Here is a 20930-nt window from a genome sequence, read left to right as displayed (position 1 = left end):
AGGCAACCGCAAAGACCTTCGGGACCTTGTTATGGATGAACCGGCGGCTAACAATGTGATTTGATTTCGTCAATGGATGGCTTATTCCTCTCCAGCTCGGTTATGGCCGGTGAGACCAACACGCCTTGGTATATTTGAAAGATGTGTGCTGATCGCGTGATTCAGTCAGTGTTCGCGTCTGCGCTTCCATTGGCTGAGGATTCACTGCGCAACCCGACCAGTACTTTTGGCGGAGGGTGAGATTATCAACCATAGGCATTGTGAAATGGTGAGATACTACTATTCTACCATTCTACACATCTTTTATGACTCTAACCGAGACCTGATCGCAATACCCAAAGAGGAAGTCCATACGCCGATCAGCCCTGGATATCCTGGGGAGAGCGGGGAAACCGACGGATCTTACCGTGACACCTCCCTGAATTCATACAACACCGACATCTGGAAACTGACCGAACTGCTACAAACCATTTCACAACAGGTCTCTTGCTATTACCCTCGATTCGCGCTAAAATCATGTCGAAGGCCTGCGCCCACTGCAATACAAGTAAAGAGAAAGAGACATGTCCTGCAGGTACTAGTCCAACATGCATGAGATGCAATCGTCTGAAGATTGGCTCCACTGCTCGTCATACCAAGCGCATGATACACCACACTTCTCCCAAAGACGTCCAACATGGGGATTTGCGGGTTTCCACTGCTGTGTCGCGACAGCGCGCCAAGTCCAAGGACAACGACAGCCATCTCTCATATTCCTCGTCTAGTCCATGTTCATCTCCGAGCTCGACTCCCAGAGATGACGAACCATGGACGCCAGACAGCACCGAGGTCATGGTAATATCGCCTGAGAAATTACTCGCCGCCCCCATCAACTTCCAAACGACATCAGATGCGCTCCGCGCTGTTACGGACGTGGAACAATTCTCAGCCATACATTCGCCATTTATATTCGGATCTAGTTTTATCCCGGGATCCCAAAAGACTGTTTATGCTATTCTGCAATTATCCGCCCCGGTGCTGACCGAGGGATACCTGGCCTTCCTAGGGCTGATGTCGAATTACCAAAAGTCGCCTGTTATACGCCGGAGCGAGCCTGATATGTTCAAGGCAGCGAAGGGCTTGCAACGTCTAAGAAGCGTGGAAATCTCAAACGACTACAGCGCAGCTTGCGCTCTCTTCCTGGGCCAGACCATGTACGTCTTCGATGTACTCACGGCGCCATACTCCAGTACAGCGCACTCTATCGTCCGGAGCTCCCTTATGTCGGCCAAAGCATGGCTTCCTAGATTAGTGCAAGCCCCGATCATGGACACGATAACCATGTCCCCGATTCTGGTCGACACGGTCGAGTGTCTAGTGCACCGTGAAATCCCTATAATACGACTCGATCCTCAGCGTCGCGTCATCGTTGACCGCTATCTTGGCCTTTGCGCAACACTCCTCCCTCACCTCTACGACATCTGCGAATGCAGCAATACCCTGAAGATACAAGCTCCTCCTGTCGGTTCTGAAACACACACAGCCCTTCACGACCGACTGGATGGACTAGAGCAGACGATCCGACGCTGGCGGCCCCAAACGCCGTCCGGACTATTCGAAATCTACGGCCAGCACGCGGTCCTCGCAATGGTGACACAAGCGAACGTGTACCGTCTGGCAGCCTTATTGATCCTCCACCGGCTGCGATATCCGCTAGGAGTCGAGGATGGGGCCGCGTGGAAACTCGCAAATGGGATATTCTCTGAATTGTCATTCTTTGCCAAATCGGCGGTCAATGTGAAGGAATCCAGCGCGCTGCCGGTGGTGTTTCCTTTGACGATGGCTATGTTTGAGATATATGGGCCTGGAGAAGATTTGCTGGAACGCTTGACCTCGTTCACGGTTCAGATCTCGTGTGTAGCAAGGCTTCAGGAATTTGTCAAGCTGGCGAGGGCTTCGAGGGAGTCTGGGTTTGGGGGGATTTGGTTTGATTTGGTTGATGCGCATCTTCGTGTTGCGGTACCGCCGTAGTTGGGAGTTCGTCTCGACGGTAGTCCTTCTTGTATAGTATTATTTGGGGATGATGGCTGGTCTAATGGTCTTCTATCTACTGTCTATTAAATCGGAATCATTAAGCAGCTATCATCCAATCATAACAATCCTTCCTAGTTAGATCTCAAGAAATGTCCGTTCAAATTCTTCCATATTGAATTAATCAAAATGAAGCAATAAGGCCGTCAACAACATACCAAAAGTCAAACCTTCACGAATCGGTCAAGCGCGATCAGCTCGATCCAGCACCATATCCCCAATCCTCAAAACCTCCCACTCATGCTCCAGCATCGACAAACCAACAGTATCATGCCACGCCCTCCGATAATAAATAGCCTCCCGCTCACGACCTTCATCCACAAACCCCAGCTTCCGATAAAGCCTCAAAGCATTATGATTGAACGAAAACGCGCCTATAGAAACCTGTTGGGTGACCGGAAGGCGGTCACCCATGTGGGTCCAGATCACTAGATAGCTCCGCTCCCTCTTCCTCTCTCTCTCTCTCCTCGTCCATCAGATCTTAGCGAATCTACACTAGTTGTTTTCCCCTTTTCAGGCACAACGTAGTTAGATACGCCATTAAAACCCTATGCAGACCACCATGCTGAAACGCCCAATCTAGCGCCCAGTTGATCGTCTCGCCGCCGTATCCTTTCCCGCGAAACCCGTCCGCAATTGAGATTCCTATCATTGCATTGCGATGGTGCGCGTAGTCTGGTCCGGTCAGGCTGGAAAGGCTTAAGTGGCCGATTGGGAGTGGCTTGGGTTTGGGTTTTGGACTGGTGCGTCTGGAGTTTGGGCCGAGGAAAGAAGCGAGGGGTCGGTTTCGGTTCCTGCTTCTGCGCGGGACTTTTGTGGAGGGAGACAAATGACTACTCCTAGAATGCGGTCTTGGAGTCCGCTGATGAAGTCCTTGGCGGACTTTTTGTGTGATGGGCGCGGGAGACGGCCGGTGCTTAGGGTTTGGATTGTAGGGTCGTTAATGAGATCGTGGAAAAATGCAATGTCTTCTTCAGTGTGTTCTGGGGCTCGGTAGATGAGTTGCTTGGACTTAGAGAGGCCCTGTAAGGCTTGGGGAGATGTCATATTGGAAGATGAGGGTTTAGTGGAATTTGAAGTCGTGATTTCTCGGGGATTGGGGATTATAGCTTTATAAGAAGGTGAGTGGTAAACAACGCGATGATAAACCAATTAGCTGCGAGCGTTGACGCCCTGTTGCATTGGCCCAACGCGAAGTAAGCACTATCCCTGGACGGTAGTATCGGGCTCCCAATTAGGCGTGGCTAGTCCTGTAACTAATTCAGCTAGTCGAGATGGGGATCTGCTAAATGGATGTTTAGTTGAGTTTTGGATTATCCACTTCACTAAACAAGGAACTAATGGTAACAAAATGCGAAATATGTAGACATCGAAAACAGTATATTTTAGCCCTCAAATCAATCCCGATGCGGCCCACGACCCTTCTCCCAAAACCAATGATAAAGGGTCCGCCACTCGGCCGCTTCATCCTCAACATAATCGCCGACCAGCTCAGCCGTCTCATTGAGTTCGTCAGAAATCGCCGAAGAATCCTTCAGACCCGAAGAAGCATCAATGCCGTTATCCGCATTCCTTGCAGCATCGGCAGCGTCCGCGAAGTTTGATGTCATATCAACAGAGTTACCGCCAGAATTAGCCTTCAGCAGCTCCTTGGCACCCTCCTTTGTTCTCTCTGCTAAGTCACGCGCCCCTTCACGCGCGATCTCAGAATACTCCTCCGCCTGTTCGCGGGCACGCTGGATAAGTTCATCGGGCGAAGGATAGCGATGTCCCAGCAGCAGCAGGAGGTAGTAGCTCTTGATTATAAACGTGTACACGGCGTCTTTCACGAGCATTGTGAAGCCGTGCGAGAAGAAGCCCTTTAGCACTTCACCCTGGAGACCGGCGTAGAGTCCTGGTATACCATCTGTGTGGGCGATGGTGGCGACTGTAGAAAGTATTTCAGGGGTGAGAGAGGCGAGAACAGAGGCCCGAGTCTTCTCCGCAGTCTCGGACTTGGGCTTGGAGATCGAGCTCATTACTTGAGCTCTGGTTTTCGCGAGGGAGAATGGATATGTGATTGACGAGGCGGCGACCTTACTTAGGGCTGCCAAAAGGAATGTCAAAGCCGGATGAGGTTTGTCGCGCTTCGAGCGTGGTAGGAAGGTCCGTTTGAGGAATTCATTAAGGAAGAACGTGAGCGACGGATTCAAAGTCAGTATCAGGGTAGCCGAGTATCCAGACCAAAAGCCTAGGATACCCTTCTCAGCGCGGATACTCGCTGCGATGTCACTGGTTGACAAGTTCTTCGCATTTCCACCCTTACGTGCCGCAGCCGTCTGCTTGCGCGCGACGATATTTGACAGTGGTGTGGTGAACAGCTTGGCAAACGAGCCAGCCAAGATCCCAACGGCAAGTTCGTCAATTATCGGAAGGACAATATTCTTGCTCTTGGCGGCTCGTTCTACACCTACACGTGCGACTATCCTCTTCTGGCGGAGGGCACTATATGCAAGGAAGAAAAGGAACGAGTCCGCGACAGTCTTCCAAGTATCCTGCGCCAGACCAGGGTAGAACCCGGAGACGCCTTCCTGCGCGTATATTTTGCGAGCAGCGTCCGCCACGCTGGTATATCCTTCGTCGATATTCTTATTATCTTCTGATTTTTCGCTCGAGTTGGTGTCCTTCTGCTTCTGGGTCTGTAGACGGGCGACGATGACATTGAGTGGGTAGACGACCACATTCGAGATGGCTGCGCCGACTGCACCAGCGGTTGCATTTCCTAGGGCTGGGAGGGCTGGTCCACGGACAGCGGCTGATTGCCAGTCGCGCGGGTCATGGGCTTCGTAGCGGTAGGAGGGGTGGTATACGTCCTTGATTGGGAGTATGTTAGTATGGCCTGATAGGGATGCACATGCGGATGTGTGAGAAATAGATGCGATTGGGTTCTTAGAACACACCAGTTGGGACTCGTAGGATATTTTGTATTCGGCCATGGCTCTGTTGGTGCTCGAGTACTCGAGTTCGAGATCCACTTCTGGGGAATTGATGATGTGTTACGAGCCGGATCAGGCCATTCAACCTCTAATATCCGTTTCAAACAGAATGCGCAGGAGTGAGGTATTTCGGATATGAATTGAAATGATGATAATTACAGACAGTGGCAAGATTCTCATAAGTTACAAACGTGATCTCTTGGATTAAAGCCGAGGTCCACTATCCCGGGGGCCATGTGGATGGATTACATCATGTCGATCATGGCCATAAATAGTCCGTGCATATATCAGGCCACAAGGCAGTCAATTCAATTCCTACATACATCGTACATCGTACTCATTACATTCAAATGAGGAAGGGAAGGGGAAGGGGACCCTTCTCATAGACCTCATCGTTTGATCCCCATATCAATACATCCCCCACCCCCTTCCCCCCGGACTCCAATTCAAACACTTAGCGGCTCGGGTGGAAATTCAACGCTCCTTGTTACCCACGGAAGGGTGCACGTGACCTTACTGTAGCTAGTTACCCCGCTGCCGTAGCTAGCCAATACACCATGATCATTCCCCTGAGCTACCAGTATATCATCTGGTAGCATGTCCGTTCCGATCTAGGAGTAGCTCCTTTTTCGACGAAGGACCCTAGTTTTGTTTTTCTCATCAAAGTTTTAACCAGCAGCACTGGCAGCCGGTACTGCGCCATATCTTAGGCGACACCGGAGTATTGCCACGATCCAAATAGGCGGTCAAACCGGCAGAAAAGCGATCACCCCGCCCCTTACCCTCAACAGCCTACCCTATAAGTATCAAGCCATAATGCCATTAGACCTACCTATAACCAGCACAGAGCTCGATACCGCTATAGGTAATATTTGCAAGTGCCTGGGGAAAGTGGTGTAGGAGGTGGGGCGGCCAAAAAAACAGGTCTTATGAGTCTCAATTAATTTGCTGTCGGGGAGCCTGGTTTACTGGTCATCCGCGGCTGCTCGAGCAACTTCCAAGTTGCCTCTATCACCCAACACCTAAGTCTAGGGAATCATCCAATCGCGAACATTGCGAGACAATCCTCACAATGGCGTCCCAACACATCCAGGTAGTCACGCCGCCCTCCAAAGACGCGACCGTCCAGGCCTTCCTCCAAAACATGCGCGCCCACAATGAGCCCGGGAGCGTCCCGCTTGTCTTTGGCGGGGGCCAACTCCATGCGGAAATGCCTCTCCTCCTCATTGTGCCTGGCGCGCCGCTCCCGTGCAGGGAGCCGGCGGCCGACTTCGAGGCCGTCAACGCCCACTTTTCAGCCCAAGTGCACGCCTTTTTCAACGGTCTGCACGAGATCGAAGACATGGCAGCCAAGCAGTCCCCAGACGAGCCAGCCTTGATCGACGCTGATCGAGGTCTTCAGCCCGGCATCCGCATTGGCAACCAGGTAATCGAGTCTGATCACGACGCATGGGGCGGTGACCGCAACTGCTTGCACCGTGCCTTCCACAGTCGCCGCCTCACCGTCCAGAACGTGGATAGCCTGCCTATCCTTAACCGCGTCACCGAACTGCTCATCGTGCCCGAAGAGGCGTTCACCGGGAAACCGTTTGGTATACGGCCCGTCTCTATGCGCACCCCCTCGATCTCGCCACCCGCCTTCCTCAGCTCCGCCGGCTGCTCTGCCCCTGGCTTGGGGAGCACTTCCCTATCCCCTTTACGTCTAAGGCACTACGTATCATTTCCCGCGTCTGGGCAGGTCCTTGGCGCGACGACCGCGCCGAGTTCGCACGGGGTATGCGCCAAGCCATGCCCTTATTGCCGTCCTCCCTTACCAAGGTCCGTCTTTGGTTCTGGAGGCCAAACCCGTATTGCTGGGATGAGATGGATCAAGCGGAGCAGTTGCCTGACCTTGTTGGTACGTCGTCGTCCACGAATAACGAGTTTAATAATATGGACCCTGTGTCTCTTGGGCTGCGGGAGCTAGGAAGTCGCCTAGAGGAACTGGATACCTGTGCGCTTATTACCCCCGATCTTTTCCCCTCCGGTGGCGACGCTTTATCATGGACACGTATGCGGTACCTCCGGATAGAATTCCACCCGTGTGCGCCCGACGGCAGCTGGTACTTTTCCGGCCCGCGAGGGGAAGATCCCTACCTAACAGGTTTCGCTATCACGAGAGAGGAGCAATACCCGCTAGGCCAGGAAAACGACGATGAGACGCACAAGTTGATGTCGGAGGAGAAGGACAAGTACTGGGACGACGTACCGGATATATACGATCTCCGCCGGCCCGATATGTTTCGTATACGCCCCATCGCGGAGCGCGTCAACCCGTTACTCTTAGCGTTTGCCTTATCTCTGCAACGGCAAAAGATGCCCTCCCTTCAAGACGCCGAGCTGTTTACCTGGCTTACGTGGCGGCCCTCCAATGAGCGGGCTGAAGAGTATGAAGGGAGTGATGAGGTGCCTCCTTCCTCGGGTGTGGAGGGGATTTCGATAATGTTCCGATGGGGGGTGAGATACGAGGCGCCCGCTGCTGGAGGAGATGGGAAAGGAAAGGTGACGTGGCATGTCGGTGAGGACTGGAGGCCGGACGACGAAGTCATTAGGGCGTTTGAGGATCTCGTGGGCGGACAAGACGGGGAGGGCAACATGGTGTGGAAAGCACTTGAGTTTGTGGAAGAGAGGGAGCAAGACCCTCAGGACTTTATGTGACGAGAATCAAATTTTCTAGGTAATGTACTGAATCAACAGGGCTGGCCGGTAACCTTGAATAGAGCAGATTCAAATGTCAAATTCAAGCAATGAAGGCCCGACAATCGCTCACAGCTGTTTACCAACAAGCACAAAAGACAACTTCTTCGATCAATTCTTATCCCACCCCCTCCTATCTACCTATCTAAGCACTAAGACCAACACAACACGCCTCGCCCAACCAATAATTGGTCACGCAATCGCTACTCACGGCCGGGTTCCACGCCAGAAACTGCGCAAGGGAGATGCCCGCCTGGCTGGCCAGGTCCGTGCAGGACAAGCTCGCGGTGACGAGAGACCACTTGTTGCAGTTATCTGGCGAGCCAGACATGGTCGGGCCGGGCGGTGTTGGCTGTGTGGGAGAGGCGGTGGTTGTTGTGGATGAGGCGGTCATGGTTCCGTCGTCATCGTCCGCGATACCAACGCAGTAGGCCTCGTCGACCCAGTAGTTGGTCGAACAGTCTGACGACACGGCCGGGTTCCATACCAGGAACTACGCAAGGGAGATGCCGGCGTCCAAGGCCAGGTCCGTGCAGGACAAGCCGTCGGTAACGATGGCCCATTCGTCGCAGTCCGCGGGCGAGCCCGACATGGTAGGCCCCGGTGGTATCGGGGAAACGTTAATTGGGATTGCTCCACGCTCTCAGAGGTACCACGAGCCGCAGTAGCGGACGCCCTTCTCGAAGGCGCATACCGGGTCCGAGACGTTGCCTAGGCCGGGATTCCACAAGCCAAAGTCCTCGAGGTCGACGTTATAGGTTGCCGCGGCGAGTTTACAGTTACTTGCGTAGATGGAGCCGGTGAGGTTATATTAGAAGCTGTCTCCGGGAAAGTAGTGCATGCAGTCATCACACGTACCCGTGGCCTCGGGGAGGGGCGTGTACAGTCGTGTATAGGGGGAAGCGGTGGCGTCGGGGCGCTCGGTATACAGGATTCCGGTAAAGGGCGCCGAGGGGTCCAACGTGATGGTGGCGTACCCTGGACGGCCCATATAAGTATTAATATCACCCACTGCGGCGACGCAGTACGACTCTTAAGGCGAAGAGGTTGGTACAGTTGGCATTGACGGCCGGGTTCAGGAACAGGAAGTCGACGAGGCTGATACCGAATCTAAGGGCCACGAGGTTGCAATAGTCGCCCTGCTGGACCGAGTACTACTAGCCGCAAAGCTTTTCGGCACCGCCAGAGCTGTCGGCTGCATCAGTGGGCCTGGGAGCCGCCGTGGTAGGAGTGAGAGGGGGCAGGGCCGAGGTATCGGTAGGGGTCATAAACTTACGGCCGGGAGCATCGACGCAGATCTCGGAGCTGTTTATCTTAGGTAGGTTCGTGCAACCGTAGCTTATGGACGGGTTCTAGGTAATAAGCTGCGCCTCGGTAATATTGGCCGCCGCGGCCACGGCCTCACACGTCGCATTCACAGGCACGGTGACAGTGGTACACTTGTTAGTAATGTAGAGAGAGGTACCCGCGGCAGGGAAGTTAGTGCAAAAGGCTTCTAGGTTATTCTCGGCTAGCAGCCAGTTAGTGCCGACGCCCTAGCTCCTGGATATGGTATAGCAGTCGTCCGATGCCTGGATGGTGTAGGTCGAGCCTTCACACACCTCGGCCGTCAGAGCAGGGGCTGCCGTGAAGTAGCCGATAGTCGTTGTTACGATAGGGCGTCCCGCAATGCCGCAACTCGCCGTCATACTCTCGTATAGCGACATACTAGCCGCGATAGGACCGTCGTCATACGGCGATCCCTCGCGCAGCCACAGCCGCTCGGCCAGGCACATATCGCAGTCGTCGGGCCGCACCTAGCCCGTGACGTTGCTGATGTAGTTAAAAGGGCTGATACCGGGATCCAAAAACGCCGCTGCCAGGGCCGCGACTGGTCCGCAGAAACGGCCCCCGTCGTCCTTGAGGCAGGCATGCTGAAAGTAGTACTGCAGCGCGCCGGGAATATAGACAGCCGCGGTCTCAACCTCAAGACTTGACAAAACATCCTAGTAGGGTTGGTGAGACTAGCCGCAATAAGCTTAAAAAAAATAAACTCTCCATTCTAGTATCGGCCCGTGTATGGTTATTTCCCACCTCCCATCTAGATTCTAGTGTCTGTTGCAGAGCTTGGCACCACCCACAGTGAGGCGATGTGCGGATGCGAACGGAAATGAGCGAAAGCCTTGGGTACCCCCTTTTTCTTTTTGCTATTATCATTTTTTTATCGCAGTGACACGCCGACCGGAGCGGTCGGATTTCAAGCAGGGGCAGATGTTACCCACGGAAGGGTGCACGTGACCTTACTGTAGCTAGTTACCCCGCTGCCGTAGCTAGCCAATACATCATGATCATTCCCCTGAGCTACCAGTGTGTCACTCCTCGCTGAATGAAAGGACGTGCCCATCGGACATCGCCGTCAAACCCCCAGTCAATCTTCTTGTCGGCACATGATGGTTTCGATTTGCCGGTAATCCAGGACTTGACATACTCGGCGGAGTTTTCGATTGTTGTCAACTTCACTCCAGCCTGGTTTGTGACTCTGGAGAGCTCCGAAAAGATACACTCACCTTCGCCCTCAAAGGGAGCCTCGATTTTGATCTCTTTCAGGCATTCGAAGTGGCGAGGCTCCGGCGACATGGGAACTGTTCTGCTCTGAAGACTTGCGCACAGCTTCTCACACAAGAGCATGAATTCGAGAACATCTAGGATTTGAATGATGTGTAGCTCCTCAAGTGACTCTGGAAGTAGCTTGTGCAAAGGCAGATTTCTGTTGTATGCTCCATCCACGTCATATAACCGCCAGTGACGACCTTCATAGTGTGCCAATTTTGTTTCAGTCTGGACAAGGTAGCCGGCCGAAATTCGGAGTCTCTTCAGATGAGAAAGCCCCGATAGGTTGAGAGGATGAAGATACAATTCTTCGTGCATCTTTCTATCGGTTCGATTGAATGATAGTTCAAGACAGGTCAGGGTCTGAGACCTGTACTGAAGCGCTTGGCTGAGGTCCGCAGCCTTCACGACCCAATCTTTTGCCTCTGTCCACCCGCGTTCGTAGATGAAGGTTTTCAAGATGTGGGTTTGTCGGAGCAGTCTTCGAAGATTCAGGGCGTCAAAAGTGCAGTCGCGAAGTTCAAGGTGAACGAGGCGATGGGAACTGCCAGGTACAGGTCGCAGCCACCGTTGTGCGTTGGACCATTTGGTGCCGAATACGTGGGTCAACGTGGGAATTCGAAGAAGCATCATGAGCCAGTCAATGTCAGCCATGGGCGATTTTCCGTCGACTTCGGCCTTTAGGTGGGTGAGCTTAGACAGCGTAGGTGTAAGAGCATTTGAAATGCCATTTTCGTCGGTCTGAGCCGAGCGCGCACCGGCGATACTGATCAGAACACGTTCAATAAGGTTCAACTCCGTGGTTTGCGGTTCGCGGAATGGGTCTTCACTCTCCATCGCGATTTCGAGGTGCTTTAGGGCAGGCAGGTACCCCAGAAGAACAGCTACCATGGCATCTGACCGGGGTACATCGCCACCAAGGGCTTTGCGCATCGCCACCCTGATTGTTGAATACAAAGGCAACTTCATGGCGGCGTCCATAATCATTTGATGGTCTTGAGGAGCGAGGGGATTAAGAAGAAGCTGTCTTCTCTGAGTACTACTCTGCCTGTGCTCGAAGCAAAGGTCGTGTAGGTCGGTCACATCGAGGGATTTCACGAATTCTGCAAGGTGAGGCTTGCGGAGGATTGTAATAAGAAAGCGTTCGATCTGTTTATTTGTCATGAGAGAGCGAACATTAATTCCTGGAAGAGAGGAAGTTACAGAACGACGATCAGCGGGAAATGCCAAACCGGGCCACATCCGGTAATGAGGGACAGCTCCCAAAGACACATTGGCGTATAGTGCAGGGATCGCCATGTTATATAGCTCCCTGCTGCAGGCAGCCAGATGGCTCAGTGTGTAGGTGTCACGATCAAGCTGGTCAATGATGAGAAGCTTGATTTCTGCTGGCAGGGTTTGGAATTCCGTCTTTGGGGTAGGAGGGCTTGGAAAACAGAGAGGGACAAGACTCATCGGTATGAAGAGTGCCATCTTGGCGAAGTCTGACTTGTGATTGAAGGCAGAAAGAGAAAAGAAGGATGAAAAGGAGCGATGAAAAGAAAGTGATGGCGGAGTGATGGAAAGGAGTGAAGGAAAAGGAGGATGGAAGGTGTAGAGAAATGGCCGTCAAGTCAGTCACCTGCGCAACCTGACCCTAACACAGTCACTCGCCATTGCGATTGTTTACATCGTCGACGTACAAAGTTGATTGCACTCACATTGAACATCTGACAATGGGGCTTTCGTATAGGAACAAGTATGATTATTTCAGATATGGCATGGATTATCAGGCCGGGTCATTCATTTTAAATTCAAATATAATATTTCCATTCCTATTTACGACACCCTAAGATCTGATGGCTATATCAATCACAAGGGAACATGGTGTCTCATCAAGTGCATTGGGGATAAACCACTTCCCAACATCACCACAGTACATAGGCCGAGTACATACAATCCTTCTAGCTTCTTAGGTCCAAGGCAGTGCTTGTAGCTACCATTCGAGCGGACCAAGCCACGGCCCTTGGTTGGGCCAGTGAAGTATGCCCGACCTGCAATCCCATATTGCAAAAATCAGCTGATAGTGATGGTTCACAGCTAGAAATAGGAAAGTACAATGCTTCCTAGATCGTAGTAGAGACCAAGTCAGAGGTGCAAAGTCGTCAGGGTCCTTGCTGCGGTCCTCAACAGACAGTGAAGCAGTACCATAGAGCGATGTGGGACCAAAGCTCTAGACGAGAATACCACGAGCAGGGTACAGTGCTAATCGATCTTGTGGAACAATATCAAGATCTTGATCGGCAGTCTAGGCCCAGAGGCTTTTGATATATACAGATGCACCTTGGGTGATATACATTAATAGAGAAGCCGCGATACAATGCTTGTTCAGCGTCGAAGCCCCATTCGGACAATGCGTAGTTTGGAGCATATTTGCTCTACCCACACGGGAATGAACGTCTAAGAATCAAATAGTTAGAGTGTAGACTGAAGTGATAAATCTCAAAGCCGCTCACTTACACCATAAGCCCGCCGAACCTTGAGTTGAATGGTGAATGTTCCATTCCACAACAATGGCACCTCAGGGATTCTAGGTACCTAAGTACCATGAAACAAGCCAACGTGAATATTCTTTACTATTATCAATAGACAGCCGGTAATGCTTGGGAGACAATAGGAATCTATCGTATTCTATTTCATCACAATCCTAAAGGTGGCGACAATTCGGCCTCATTTTGTACCTGATGTGTATCAAGATTTCCGAGAAGAAAAAGAAGAGAACAGGCTCCAGGCGTGAGTTCATCCAGACTTCCGACAACACACACCCTCGGACCGAGCTCACTGAGCTTTCCTCTCATTTTGGGACTCCGCCGCCACAAAGGCACCGCGTAGCTCCTTCGCTGCCTCCCACAGCACCCACAGCGGGATAAAGACCCAAAGAGTGTTGAAAAAGAACAAGTACAGCCAAAGGTAAACCGGATCCTCGGTAGCCAGCTGCGAGCTTCCCGTCAGCCACTCAGGTGCAAATGTCATAAATCCACCATACAACTCCGCCGTAGCCAGCACTGTTGAAACCAGCCACAGCGTTGCCTTAACACCGCCCCGAGATTTGGCACTGATCTTCTCATTTGACGACCGGCACAGCAGATAGCAGATGTATATCGCAGCCGGACCACCGAGGAAGACGGTCAATAACTCCAGCGAGACGACAGTCAAATCAGCGCCAGCCCAGCGGCGGTCAGCCTTGGCGTATTCCTGCCACAAACGTGAGGCAGGTCCACTCCCATAGGCGGGACCATAGACACGAGTGGGGTCATTGAGGAAGAAGGGCTCCACGTTATGATTGCCAGTGACAGTGGTATAGCTGAAGAAGCATTCGTAGAGGAAGGAGCCTTCGATGAAGACGTGGGTCAGAGCATCATAGGCGTGCCAGAAGAAGAGGATACGATCGCGTGTCCTGTAGGCTGGGACAAGTGTCTTGCTCAAAATGTACGCAATTGGCATCATAGAAAGTGAGAATACGATACAGAGGACTGTCGTGGCGTCTAAGGTGAAGGACGCGGTGGACGCCATGGTGGATTAATTGGAGATCGTGTGGGGGGCTCTATAATGGTAGGCAAGCTTGTAGATGTCTCGGCCTAGTGGAAGCAACACTTTTAGATATGTTTCATGCTTTGTGGAATCAATTGAGAGCTGGATGGATTGTCTGATAGGAACGAAAATAAAAAATTAGGGGCTGAGCTGTCGCGACGATCAAGAGTTGGCGCCTCAGGCAGAAAGTGGGTCGCAGATGTCAATTTCTGAGCGCTCAGAGAGTACGGAGGAGTTATATTTATATTTCCTTTGTGTCATTGGAAAAAGCAATATCCTTGCAGCTGATTGCATATTGCAATGTTTGATTTCGTTTGAACTACCTTGACAGCAAACTGCAGGGAATAAGTGGACGGCTTCTATGCGTCCAACTTCATGTCCTACTCAAGACGGAACACACCAATCTGGGAGAAAATCTAATAATCCTCTAGCTGCTAGATCGTTTGCATAGTTGCATTACAGCTTTCAGTTACCCGACGCCACTTTCACTGCACTTCTTTGTTTGGTTGCAGCACACACAGAGCCTAGTGGCGCATTGTCAAAGAAATATGCATTTTGGAAAGGCCGTCTGCGTTCCCCACCGATACTCATTCGTGCCATTGATTCGGTTTGCCAAATCATATGCCGTGCCAATTGCTGACTCGGAAAAAGTACCTGTTGGGAGCAGCCGTCGAATAGTCGATCTTCATATTAGCTCGGAACGCTTGGCGGGTTATCATTCGAGGCTGTCTCTTTCATGGGTGACTATAATGGCTAAGCAATGTTCGGCCTGTCCCCGGGAAACACTTTGTTATATTTTACTGCCTGGCTCAGCTCGTACCCATTGAAAGACATTTTGTTTACCTAGTCTTGTGGATCATGACTGCAGAAAGCCGCACCTCTCACAGCTTCCTGTCCGTTCTCTCTCAAACAATCTAGTCTCATCGAGGTGAATTTTTTTTGTCAAGGATGCCTTCAAGTCTCGGAATTATCGAGGTCCCCGCCCTCGCCAAGGTGACATGGGACCTATACAGCCAATGCCAGATTATCGCGAAGGACGCTCCCACGGGATTTCAAAAGCTAGTAACTGAGCTGGGCTCCTTACAGGGCGTTTTACGTACCTTTGTTGACAATGTGGACTTCAAGGCATCATTTCTTGAGAAGATGGATGAAGATCGCAAACAGACGTTCGAACGATCCCTCGGTGCGTGTTTCGCGACCCTACAGCGACTGAAAGAGCTCCTTTCCCGGCTTAAGGGCTTCGAAATTGGAGATGGAAAGGGCTTCTGGCAAAAGATCAAGTGGGTGACACAACGAACTCAGATTGAGGATCTCAGATCCGAAATCATGGTACACACCTGCGATCTGAGCCAATGTATGAGCTCTATAGGGAAGTAAGTCTGCTTTGATTGTCCCAAATCCAGGCCCATGGTCTAATTTGTCTAGTCCCTCGCTTGCTCGTATAGAGAAAACAATTGTTCTGGCGACGGGAGAGGATGAGCAGATCGTTCTCAGTACAGCGGCATCACCTGTTCGGGATACAGACTCGGTTGTCTCGCCGATGAGTCCGGGCCAGGGCATCGTGGAGCTACCAGCTAATAACGAAGAAAAATGCGAAATGGATATAATCGAGGAAGTTCGCGCCAAAATGTTGGAGTTGGCTAATAACAGAAGCTCCGTGGGCAGTAGCAGCAAGGTCAAACATACGTCTACATCGTCCAAATCATCGATGACTGAATCGAATGATTCGCTCCTCGATGATACCTCGCCAACTTCCTGGTTAACCTTGAACACGTCACCATTTGTGCCTACTAGGGGCCGCATAAATCATACCCGAATGCGCAGTGAGCAACTTCTCTTTGGCGGCTCGATTGACGGTCGGACACTCGATGATGGGATATGGGCGAACGACTCCGACCAGGCGGAGGAGCAAGTCGTACAGCACACTCGATCCTACTCTGATGCTGAATATGGCCCTCCTCGCATTATCGAGGCTGTGACGCCCGCTATGCAACATCTTCGTGATGTTCGGCACCAGGAGCATACCTCAAGGCCAATACGGTTTGAGCCGCAGAACCAATTGCATAGACCAACTGCGGAAACATTGAGAATATTCGAGTCATCAGTCAATGACGGTTTGCAGATTATAAGGCTAGCCACAAGAGATTGGCTGCGCGTGGCAACTTGGTGGTTGTTGAAAGTGAGCTTGTGTAAAACAAATAGGTGTAATATTTACTAACAGTTATCAAGGCTCGCACGACTTTGGCGAATTGCAACAGACATAACTACGTCAGTGCCCGTGGCAGTCTGAGTCCCTCCATGGAATCGAGATCGCCTAGTCACCAAGCTTATCTTGATCTGCTCAAGGCTTCATATATTCTGTACGATATCGTTCTGGAGGAAGAGCCCTCTCCTGCTCTTTTGGTTGACGAGGATCGCAAGTCAATTGTTGAGCTTTCTGAAGTCGGTGCCGTGGTATCATTACTTCAATCTGTCGCTAATTCAATATAGGGCATTAACGAGGAGCTTTCCCAATATACTTCCGTCGACATCCCCGAACCGTCGCATCTACAGACCCAAAACCTTGACATTTGGGAGCCCATGCAGCCGGAGGAAACATGGAATGGCAACATTAGTCTAGATCTTGGCTTGGATAATCTGCGCTGGATCGCCGTCGACCTAGAGGATGCAGGTAACGAACAGGAAAAGGTTCTCTACCGCACCTTTGTCAACGCCTGCATTGGGGGCAAAAAGTTTCGCATGCGCACCAAGGGTGCTCCCTACATGCTCTTGCTGGCAACACGGGAAGGTGAAAGCGAGCCAAAGATTGTCCTCTGCAACCAAAGTGGCACTCTGTGCCTTGAACGAGACTGTAAGTGACGATTCTCATAATACCCTCTTATGGAACTAACCGTTATTAGTCGTACTAGATGATCTATCGCCCCTTGTACAATTATCAAATGCATCTTTGACTGGCTTCCCTGGCGCTAGAGTCTCAGAACCTGTGCCATTCAAATTTGATAATATGAGCGTTTCGATATCCTTTCAGTTTGATAGAGACCTAGCACAGTTCATCAATATCCCAAAGGCTTATTTTGACGCTGTATGGCAAAGAGAACCAGTTGATTCAACCGAATTTACCGAGAGCGTTATTTTCAAGACCTCGGTGGATATCTTCGAGCAGCTGAACACGCCAACCATGAAACCAATGAATCCGCCTGTTATGGTGAAATCCTGCGAGGTGCGCATTCTGGAACGATCTTTTGGAGAAGCCTGGCGGTCTATCCGACGCATAGTGATCACTTCCTCTGCTGCTGAGAAGGCCCCACGAACGATGGAACTTTTTATGCCTCTCAGTGCAGTTCAGATCAGCCGAGGAAATATGTCCCGCCAAGTGGTCTTGCAATGGTCCGACACATGCCAGGCGCGATCTGATAAGACCGATGGCAATTACAACCCCTTGCACTCCTACGTGTACGACGAGACTGCACCAAATATCGGTGTCGGTCTACAGTTTCACTCACATCAAGAGGCGGAAGACTTTGAAAAAGCCGTCCTAGAGATGAACTTCCATCCGGATTTTTCCTGGTCACAGCCTAGCAGCTCCGGTTTTATCTACAATGTGGTTGATGCTGGCACTGAGCACAAGCAATACAAAGCCGTGCTAGTATTCCGAACTCGTGCATCATGGCGATATTCGGATTTGTACTATATTTACCGTGATGCCGACTATGTGTACGACCACTCCTCGTTCAGTATCCACTTCCCTCGCATCTACTGCACAGACTACATCTCAGCTCACGTTGACCAGCTCTACCATCCAGAGGGCCCCGTTAAATTCTCCCACTGCGACAAGAAGACCAATGAAACAACCATTGAGTTTGTAAACGACCCTGTAGCCCGCGCATTCCTCAGCTCCCTTTCTCCTCTATACGAACTTCTCTATTCCCGGCGGATCCAGTCCCTATCAACGAAAGGCAACTCGCTATTTGGGTTCCAAATGTCCGCCAAGCGCAGCGCCGATATCCAGCTATGGCGTAGGGGAACGGCTTTTCAACTTGCCGCCCGGTGGGATGATTCCGTACCGGATAGGTGGCTTACCATGGCTGTTCCGTCGGAGTTCATCGATTGCTCAAAAGAGAATACCCGACTCACCCTTCCGCGTCTTCCATACTTGCGTGGTACGACACTTGACATGATGAATGTTATGGCTCGGAGTCCTAAGAACCCCGTTGTCAAGAACAAAGAGGGTGCCATGTCGATTTCCTTTCAAACAAGTGAAGGTCAGTCTACCTCCTTTTCGTAACTCTTCCTACTGTGCTAATCTATGTCAAGATGGTTCATAGACCGAGACGAGTTTCTAGCTGTGTTACAAGGGCAGCAGTTGCCGAAGTTCCTATGAAAATCTCTCATCTAATCAGATTGAATACAACTTTCTTCTTATAGGACTCTAATAATAATGATCAAAAAATGATAGCTTTAAAAGAAAAGCCATTCATTCGAGCAATATTTGACAGCGTTCCACGCCGTACGACCACAGTTCTACCTGAGGTTTCAAGTCAGAATCGTAGTTAACTACTGCAGTGGGGGTTTCCAGAGCAGGATGACTAAGCGGCTATATGATAACTATAAAAGCACTCCCGAAGCATAGATAGCAACGCAGACACCTTTCCACTTCCATTCTCAGTAGTCACCCCATAGTGTTCTCCTCTCTAGCACCCTACTACTCCCAGTGACGACTCTGCTCTCACATCTGTTTCGCAGACAGGGCTGTCGGTGCCCCTCAGGGGTCCCCTCTTCACTACATAAAATATATCATTAAACTCTAAATAGATCAGATGAAATATGTATAACGGAAACACTTTGTACGCAGAGTATCAACGACTTTCCCAGAACTGAGCATCCATAGCAACCAACCGATTGAACAGTTGGTTCCGTGATCTCATACCAGTAAGATGATAAGACTGGCCCAGCTCATCACCGCTAACAACCAGTCCATCTGCAGCCTCCTTGCTCCCAGCCGTCAATTCAACAATCAATTTCCCCTTCCACCCTAGTCCCTCCGTCTTCTTCAGCTCTTTGATTTCGGTAACAGGAATCTGGAACAGAACAGATCCCTTCTTCCTACTTTCTATGCGTAAATCATCCAGCCCTGCGGATTGATATGTGGTGAAATACAAGATAGGAGGCTCCTTCGACGAGTCAATAACTGCTGCGCCTCTCTTACGTTCGAACTTCGCATCGAACTTCAAGGGCCCCAGAGGCGTTGAGGCAAAGTGTCCATTTTGCAGCATGCTAAGCAGATTCTTGGTATGTGCTGACCCTGCAATGGCAATGGCTCGGTCAAAGGCGATATGGCCCTTGATTGCCGTGGCAATTGTGCGGCGGAAGAACTTGAAGAGCCTGAACACGAATTTCTTCTTTGGCACCTTGGTTTCTGAAAGCGATGTGGTGGAGTCCGTCGACGGAAGGTCCACAGATGATCCATGCCTGCTGACGTCTGTAGAGCTCGCTGCCTGTGACTTTTTACGGCGCAGGGGCCATACCGGCTCGTTATCATCAGATGATGGGGCGGGTGGTAATGGCGAAGAATTAATCTCGCCGATTCGAAGCAGGGTCAAAGTGAGCTGTGCATTTGTGGGAACGCCAGCCAAAAGTGTCCTGTAGCCGAGTCAGCAACGTAATAAAGAAAGCAATGGGAGCTATCATACTTATTTAAATCGAGCTGGTCTCTCCAGTTTGGTACTTTACTGTCCAGCATATCAAGGGTGTAGGTGAAGATTGGGTCTCCAAAGAAACCCAGTCCAAGTGCGAAGCCGATTATCTTAATGATCCAATAACTAGATGTGAATGATACAATAACAGACACCAGGGTAAATATTCCCGCAAGTCGGAGTCTAGATGTAACCAAAAGGAACGGAGGTGTCGGAGAAAGGATGCTGTTGTACCATTAGTATGTGTTCATATATCCTTCCAGAATTGACTCACTTGGCGAATTTCTCATACGTATCAGTAATATCGCTCAGCATACGCATGACATTATCAGTCGCATGGGATACCTTCTTTTTCATGGGCTTCTTGGTTTTGTCTTCAGGAGCATCGCCGGCCGGGGTTTCGGCTGCAGCTTCTACAGCTTCTAAGCTTTCGATGAGCGCAGGCCCGTCGGATGAGTCGTCTGTGACCGTTTGACCATATTTGGCCGCCGCACTCTCCATAGCAACAGTGGCAAAGCTGTCGACCATATTTTTGGCTTCTTGTTCAGCGGTTTCACCCTTGTGGTTTTCAGGGGCGCCCGTGAGGTTATCCTCGGATTGTACTTGTCCTCCTTTTGTAGTTTTTCCATTTAGGCCATCTGCTTTTGCCAGCCCGGGGAATAATAATAGCCGAACAGGCGGAACCATTATTAAGGCTACGACAAGACCCATAATGGTTGGAACTAAGAGATCCACGGCCCAAGCAACGAAGTAGCCCTGTAAATTATTAATATCTTATGCAGAATATGGCTGTTCATAATTACATACCGTGCAGAACATTGTCGTTCTCACTGGCTCCTTCCATGATCGCAAGCGAGTGATATGGCGGATAAACTCGGTCACTCCGACAACCACGGAGATATAAAACCTCTCAAGCGTCATGCGCAGCTTTTCCGGTGGAAATTTCTCATTTTCAGTGCGATTGAGATCCAAGTTCAAAGCAGCGGTATCACGAACCGCTTTCACATGGTAGATTTGCTGGTCACATGTCAGCAATTATTCTCGACAACTAGAGATTACACCAACCTTGTCGAATCGGCGGATCAGCATCCAAAGGTCCTCATTGGACAGGCCCTTAGCAAGAGTCTCCTCTACTTGCCGCGACGATGCCTTCCATTGAGTGTTGGGTGGCGGTCTCGGACTCAGTGTTTGGAGAGGGCCACTCTCCGGCGGGGTCTGAGTGAGGTCATTGCTCTCATCCTCCAACTGCCCTGGCATTTGCGATCCATGGCTCATCTTTAACAGCTATCGAGGAAAA

The 20930-nt window shown here is 50.9% G+C and overlaps 10 protein-coding genes across 10 annotated transcripts; 3 read left to right on the top strand and 7 right to left on the bottom strand.

Moving 5' to 3' along the window:
- Window positions 1-516: 516 nt before the first annotated feature.
- Window positions 517-2010, top strand: N7518_004536 (transcriptional regulator family TF; the record flags this gene model as incomplete). Its single annotated transcript, XM_057185463.1, has 1 exon — window positions 517-2010. One exon carries the CDS (start codon window positions 517-519, stop codon window positions 2008-2010), a length of 1494 nt encoding a protein of 497 aa, XP_057042233.1.
- A 243-nt stretch (window positions 2011-2253) lies between these two features.
- N7518_004535 (GNAT family N-acetyltransferase) lies at window positions 2254-3117 on the bottom strand (the record flags this gene model as incomplete). Its single annotated transcript, XM_057185462.1, has 3 exons — window positions 2254-2454; window positions 2567-2791; window positions 2812-3117. The coding sequence occupies 3 exons, from the start codon at window positions 3115-3117 to the stop codon at window positions 2254-2256; spliced, it is 732 nt and encodes a 243-aa protein (XP_057042232.1).
- A 350-nt stretch (window positions 3118-3467) lies between these two features.
- Window positions 3468-5045, bottom strand: N7518_004534 (putative mitochondrial carrier protein; the record flags this gene model as incomplete). Its single annotated transcript, XM_057185461.1, has 2 exons — window positions 3468-4922; window positions 5010-5045. 2 exons carry the CDS (start codon window positions 5043-5045, stop codon window positions 3468-3470), a joined length of 1491 nt encoding a protein of 496 aa, XP_057042231.1.
- Window positions 5046-6117: 1072 nt separating this feature from the next.
- N7518_004533 (uncharacterized protein) lies at window positions 6118-7742 on the top strand (the record flags this gene model as incomplete). The annotated part of the gene is made up of 2 exons (XM_057185460.1): window positions 6118-6648; window positions 6693-7742. The coding sequence occupies 2 exons, from the start codon at window positions 6118-6120 to the stop codon at window positions 7740-7742; spliced, it is 1581 nt and encodes a 526-aa protein (XP_057042230.1).
- Window positions 7743-7926: 184 nt separating this feature from the next.
- N7518_004532 (uncharacterized protein) lies at window positions 7927-8772 on the bottom strand (the record flags this gene model as incomplete). The annotated part of the gene is made up of 2 exons (XM_057185459.1): window positions 7927-8243; window positions 8640-8772. 2 exons carry the CDS (start codon window positions 8770-8772, stop codon window positions 7927-7929), a joined length of 450 nt encoding a protein of 149 aa, XP_057042229.1.
- A 544-nt stretch (window positions 8773-9316) lies between these two features.
- Window positions 9317-9556, bottom strand: N7518_004531 (uncharacterized protein; the record flags this gene model as incomplete). The annotated part of the gene is made up of 1 exon (XM_057185458.1): window positions 9317-9556. One exon carries the CDS (start codon window positions 9554-9556, stop codon window positions 9317-9319), a length of 240 nt encoding a protein of 79 aa, XP_057042228.1.
- Window positions 9557-10121: 565 nt separating this feature from the next.
- Window positions 10122-11843, bottom strand: N7518_004530 (uncharacterized protein; the record flags this gene model as incomplete). The annotated part of the gene is made up of 1 exon (XM_057185457.1): window positions 10122-11843. The coding sequence occupies one exon, from the start codon at window positions 11841-11843 to the stop codon at window positions 10122-10124; it is 1722 nt and encodes a 573-aa protein (XP_057042227.1).
- A 1344-nt stretch (window positions 11844-13187) lies between these two features.
- On the bottom strand, window positions 13188-13922 carry N7518_004529 (EXPERA domain-containing protein; the record flags this gene model as incomplete). The annotated part of the gene is made up of 1 exon (XM_057185456.1): window positions 13188-13922. The coding sequence occupies one exon, from the start codon at window positions 13920-13922 to the stop codon at window positions 13188-13190; it is 735 nt and encodes a 244-aa protein (XP_057042226.1).
- Window positions 13923-14888: 966 nt separating this feature from the next.
- Window positions 14889-18321, top strand: N7518_004528 (uncharacterized protein; the record flags this gene model as incomplete). The annotated part of the gene is made up of 6 exons (XM_057185455.1): window positions 14889-15313; window positions 15366-16119; window positions 16170-16382; window positions 16431-16791; window positions 16841-18202; window positions 18266-18321. 6 exons carry the CDS (start codon window positions 14889-14891, stop codon window positions 18319-18321), a joined length of 3171 nt encoding a protein of 1056 aa, XP_057042225.1.
- A 475-nt stretch (window positions 18322-18796) lies between these two features.
- Window positions 18797-20908, bottom strand: N7518_004527 (uncharacterized protein; the record flags this gene model as incomplete). The annotated part of the gene is made up of 5 exons (XM_057185454.1): window positions 18797-19580; window positions 19631-19858; window positions 19908-20389; window positions 20441-20650; window positions 20699-20908. The coding sequence occupies 5 exons, from the start codon at window positions 20906-20908 to the stop codon at window positions 18797-18799; spliced, it is 1914 nt and encodes a 637-aa protein (XP_057042224.1).
- Window positions 20909-20930: the final 22 nt, after the last annotated feature.

This window comes from Penicillium psychrosexuale, assembly GCF_028828465.1.
Source record: "Penicillium psychrosexuale strain IBT 29551 chromosome Unknown utg000003l, whole genome shotgun sequence".
Classification (NCBI taxonomy): domain Eukaryota; kingdom Fungi; phylum Ascomycota; class Eurotiomycetes; order Eurotiales; family Aspergillaceae; genus Penicillium; species Penicillium psychrosexuale.
Note: the sequence above shows the minus strand (reverse complement) of the source record. Positions and strands in the feature narration are given on the sequence as shown.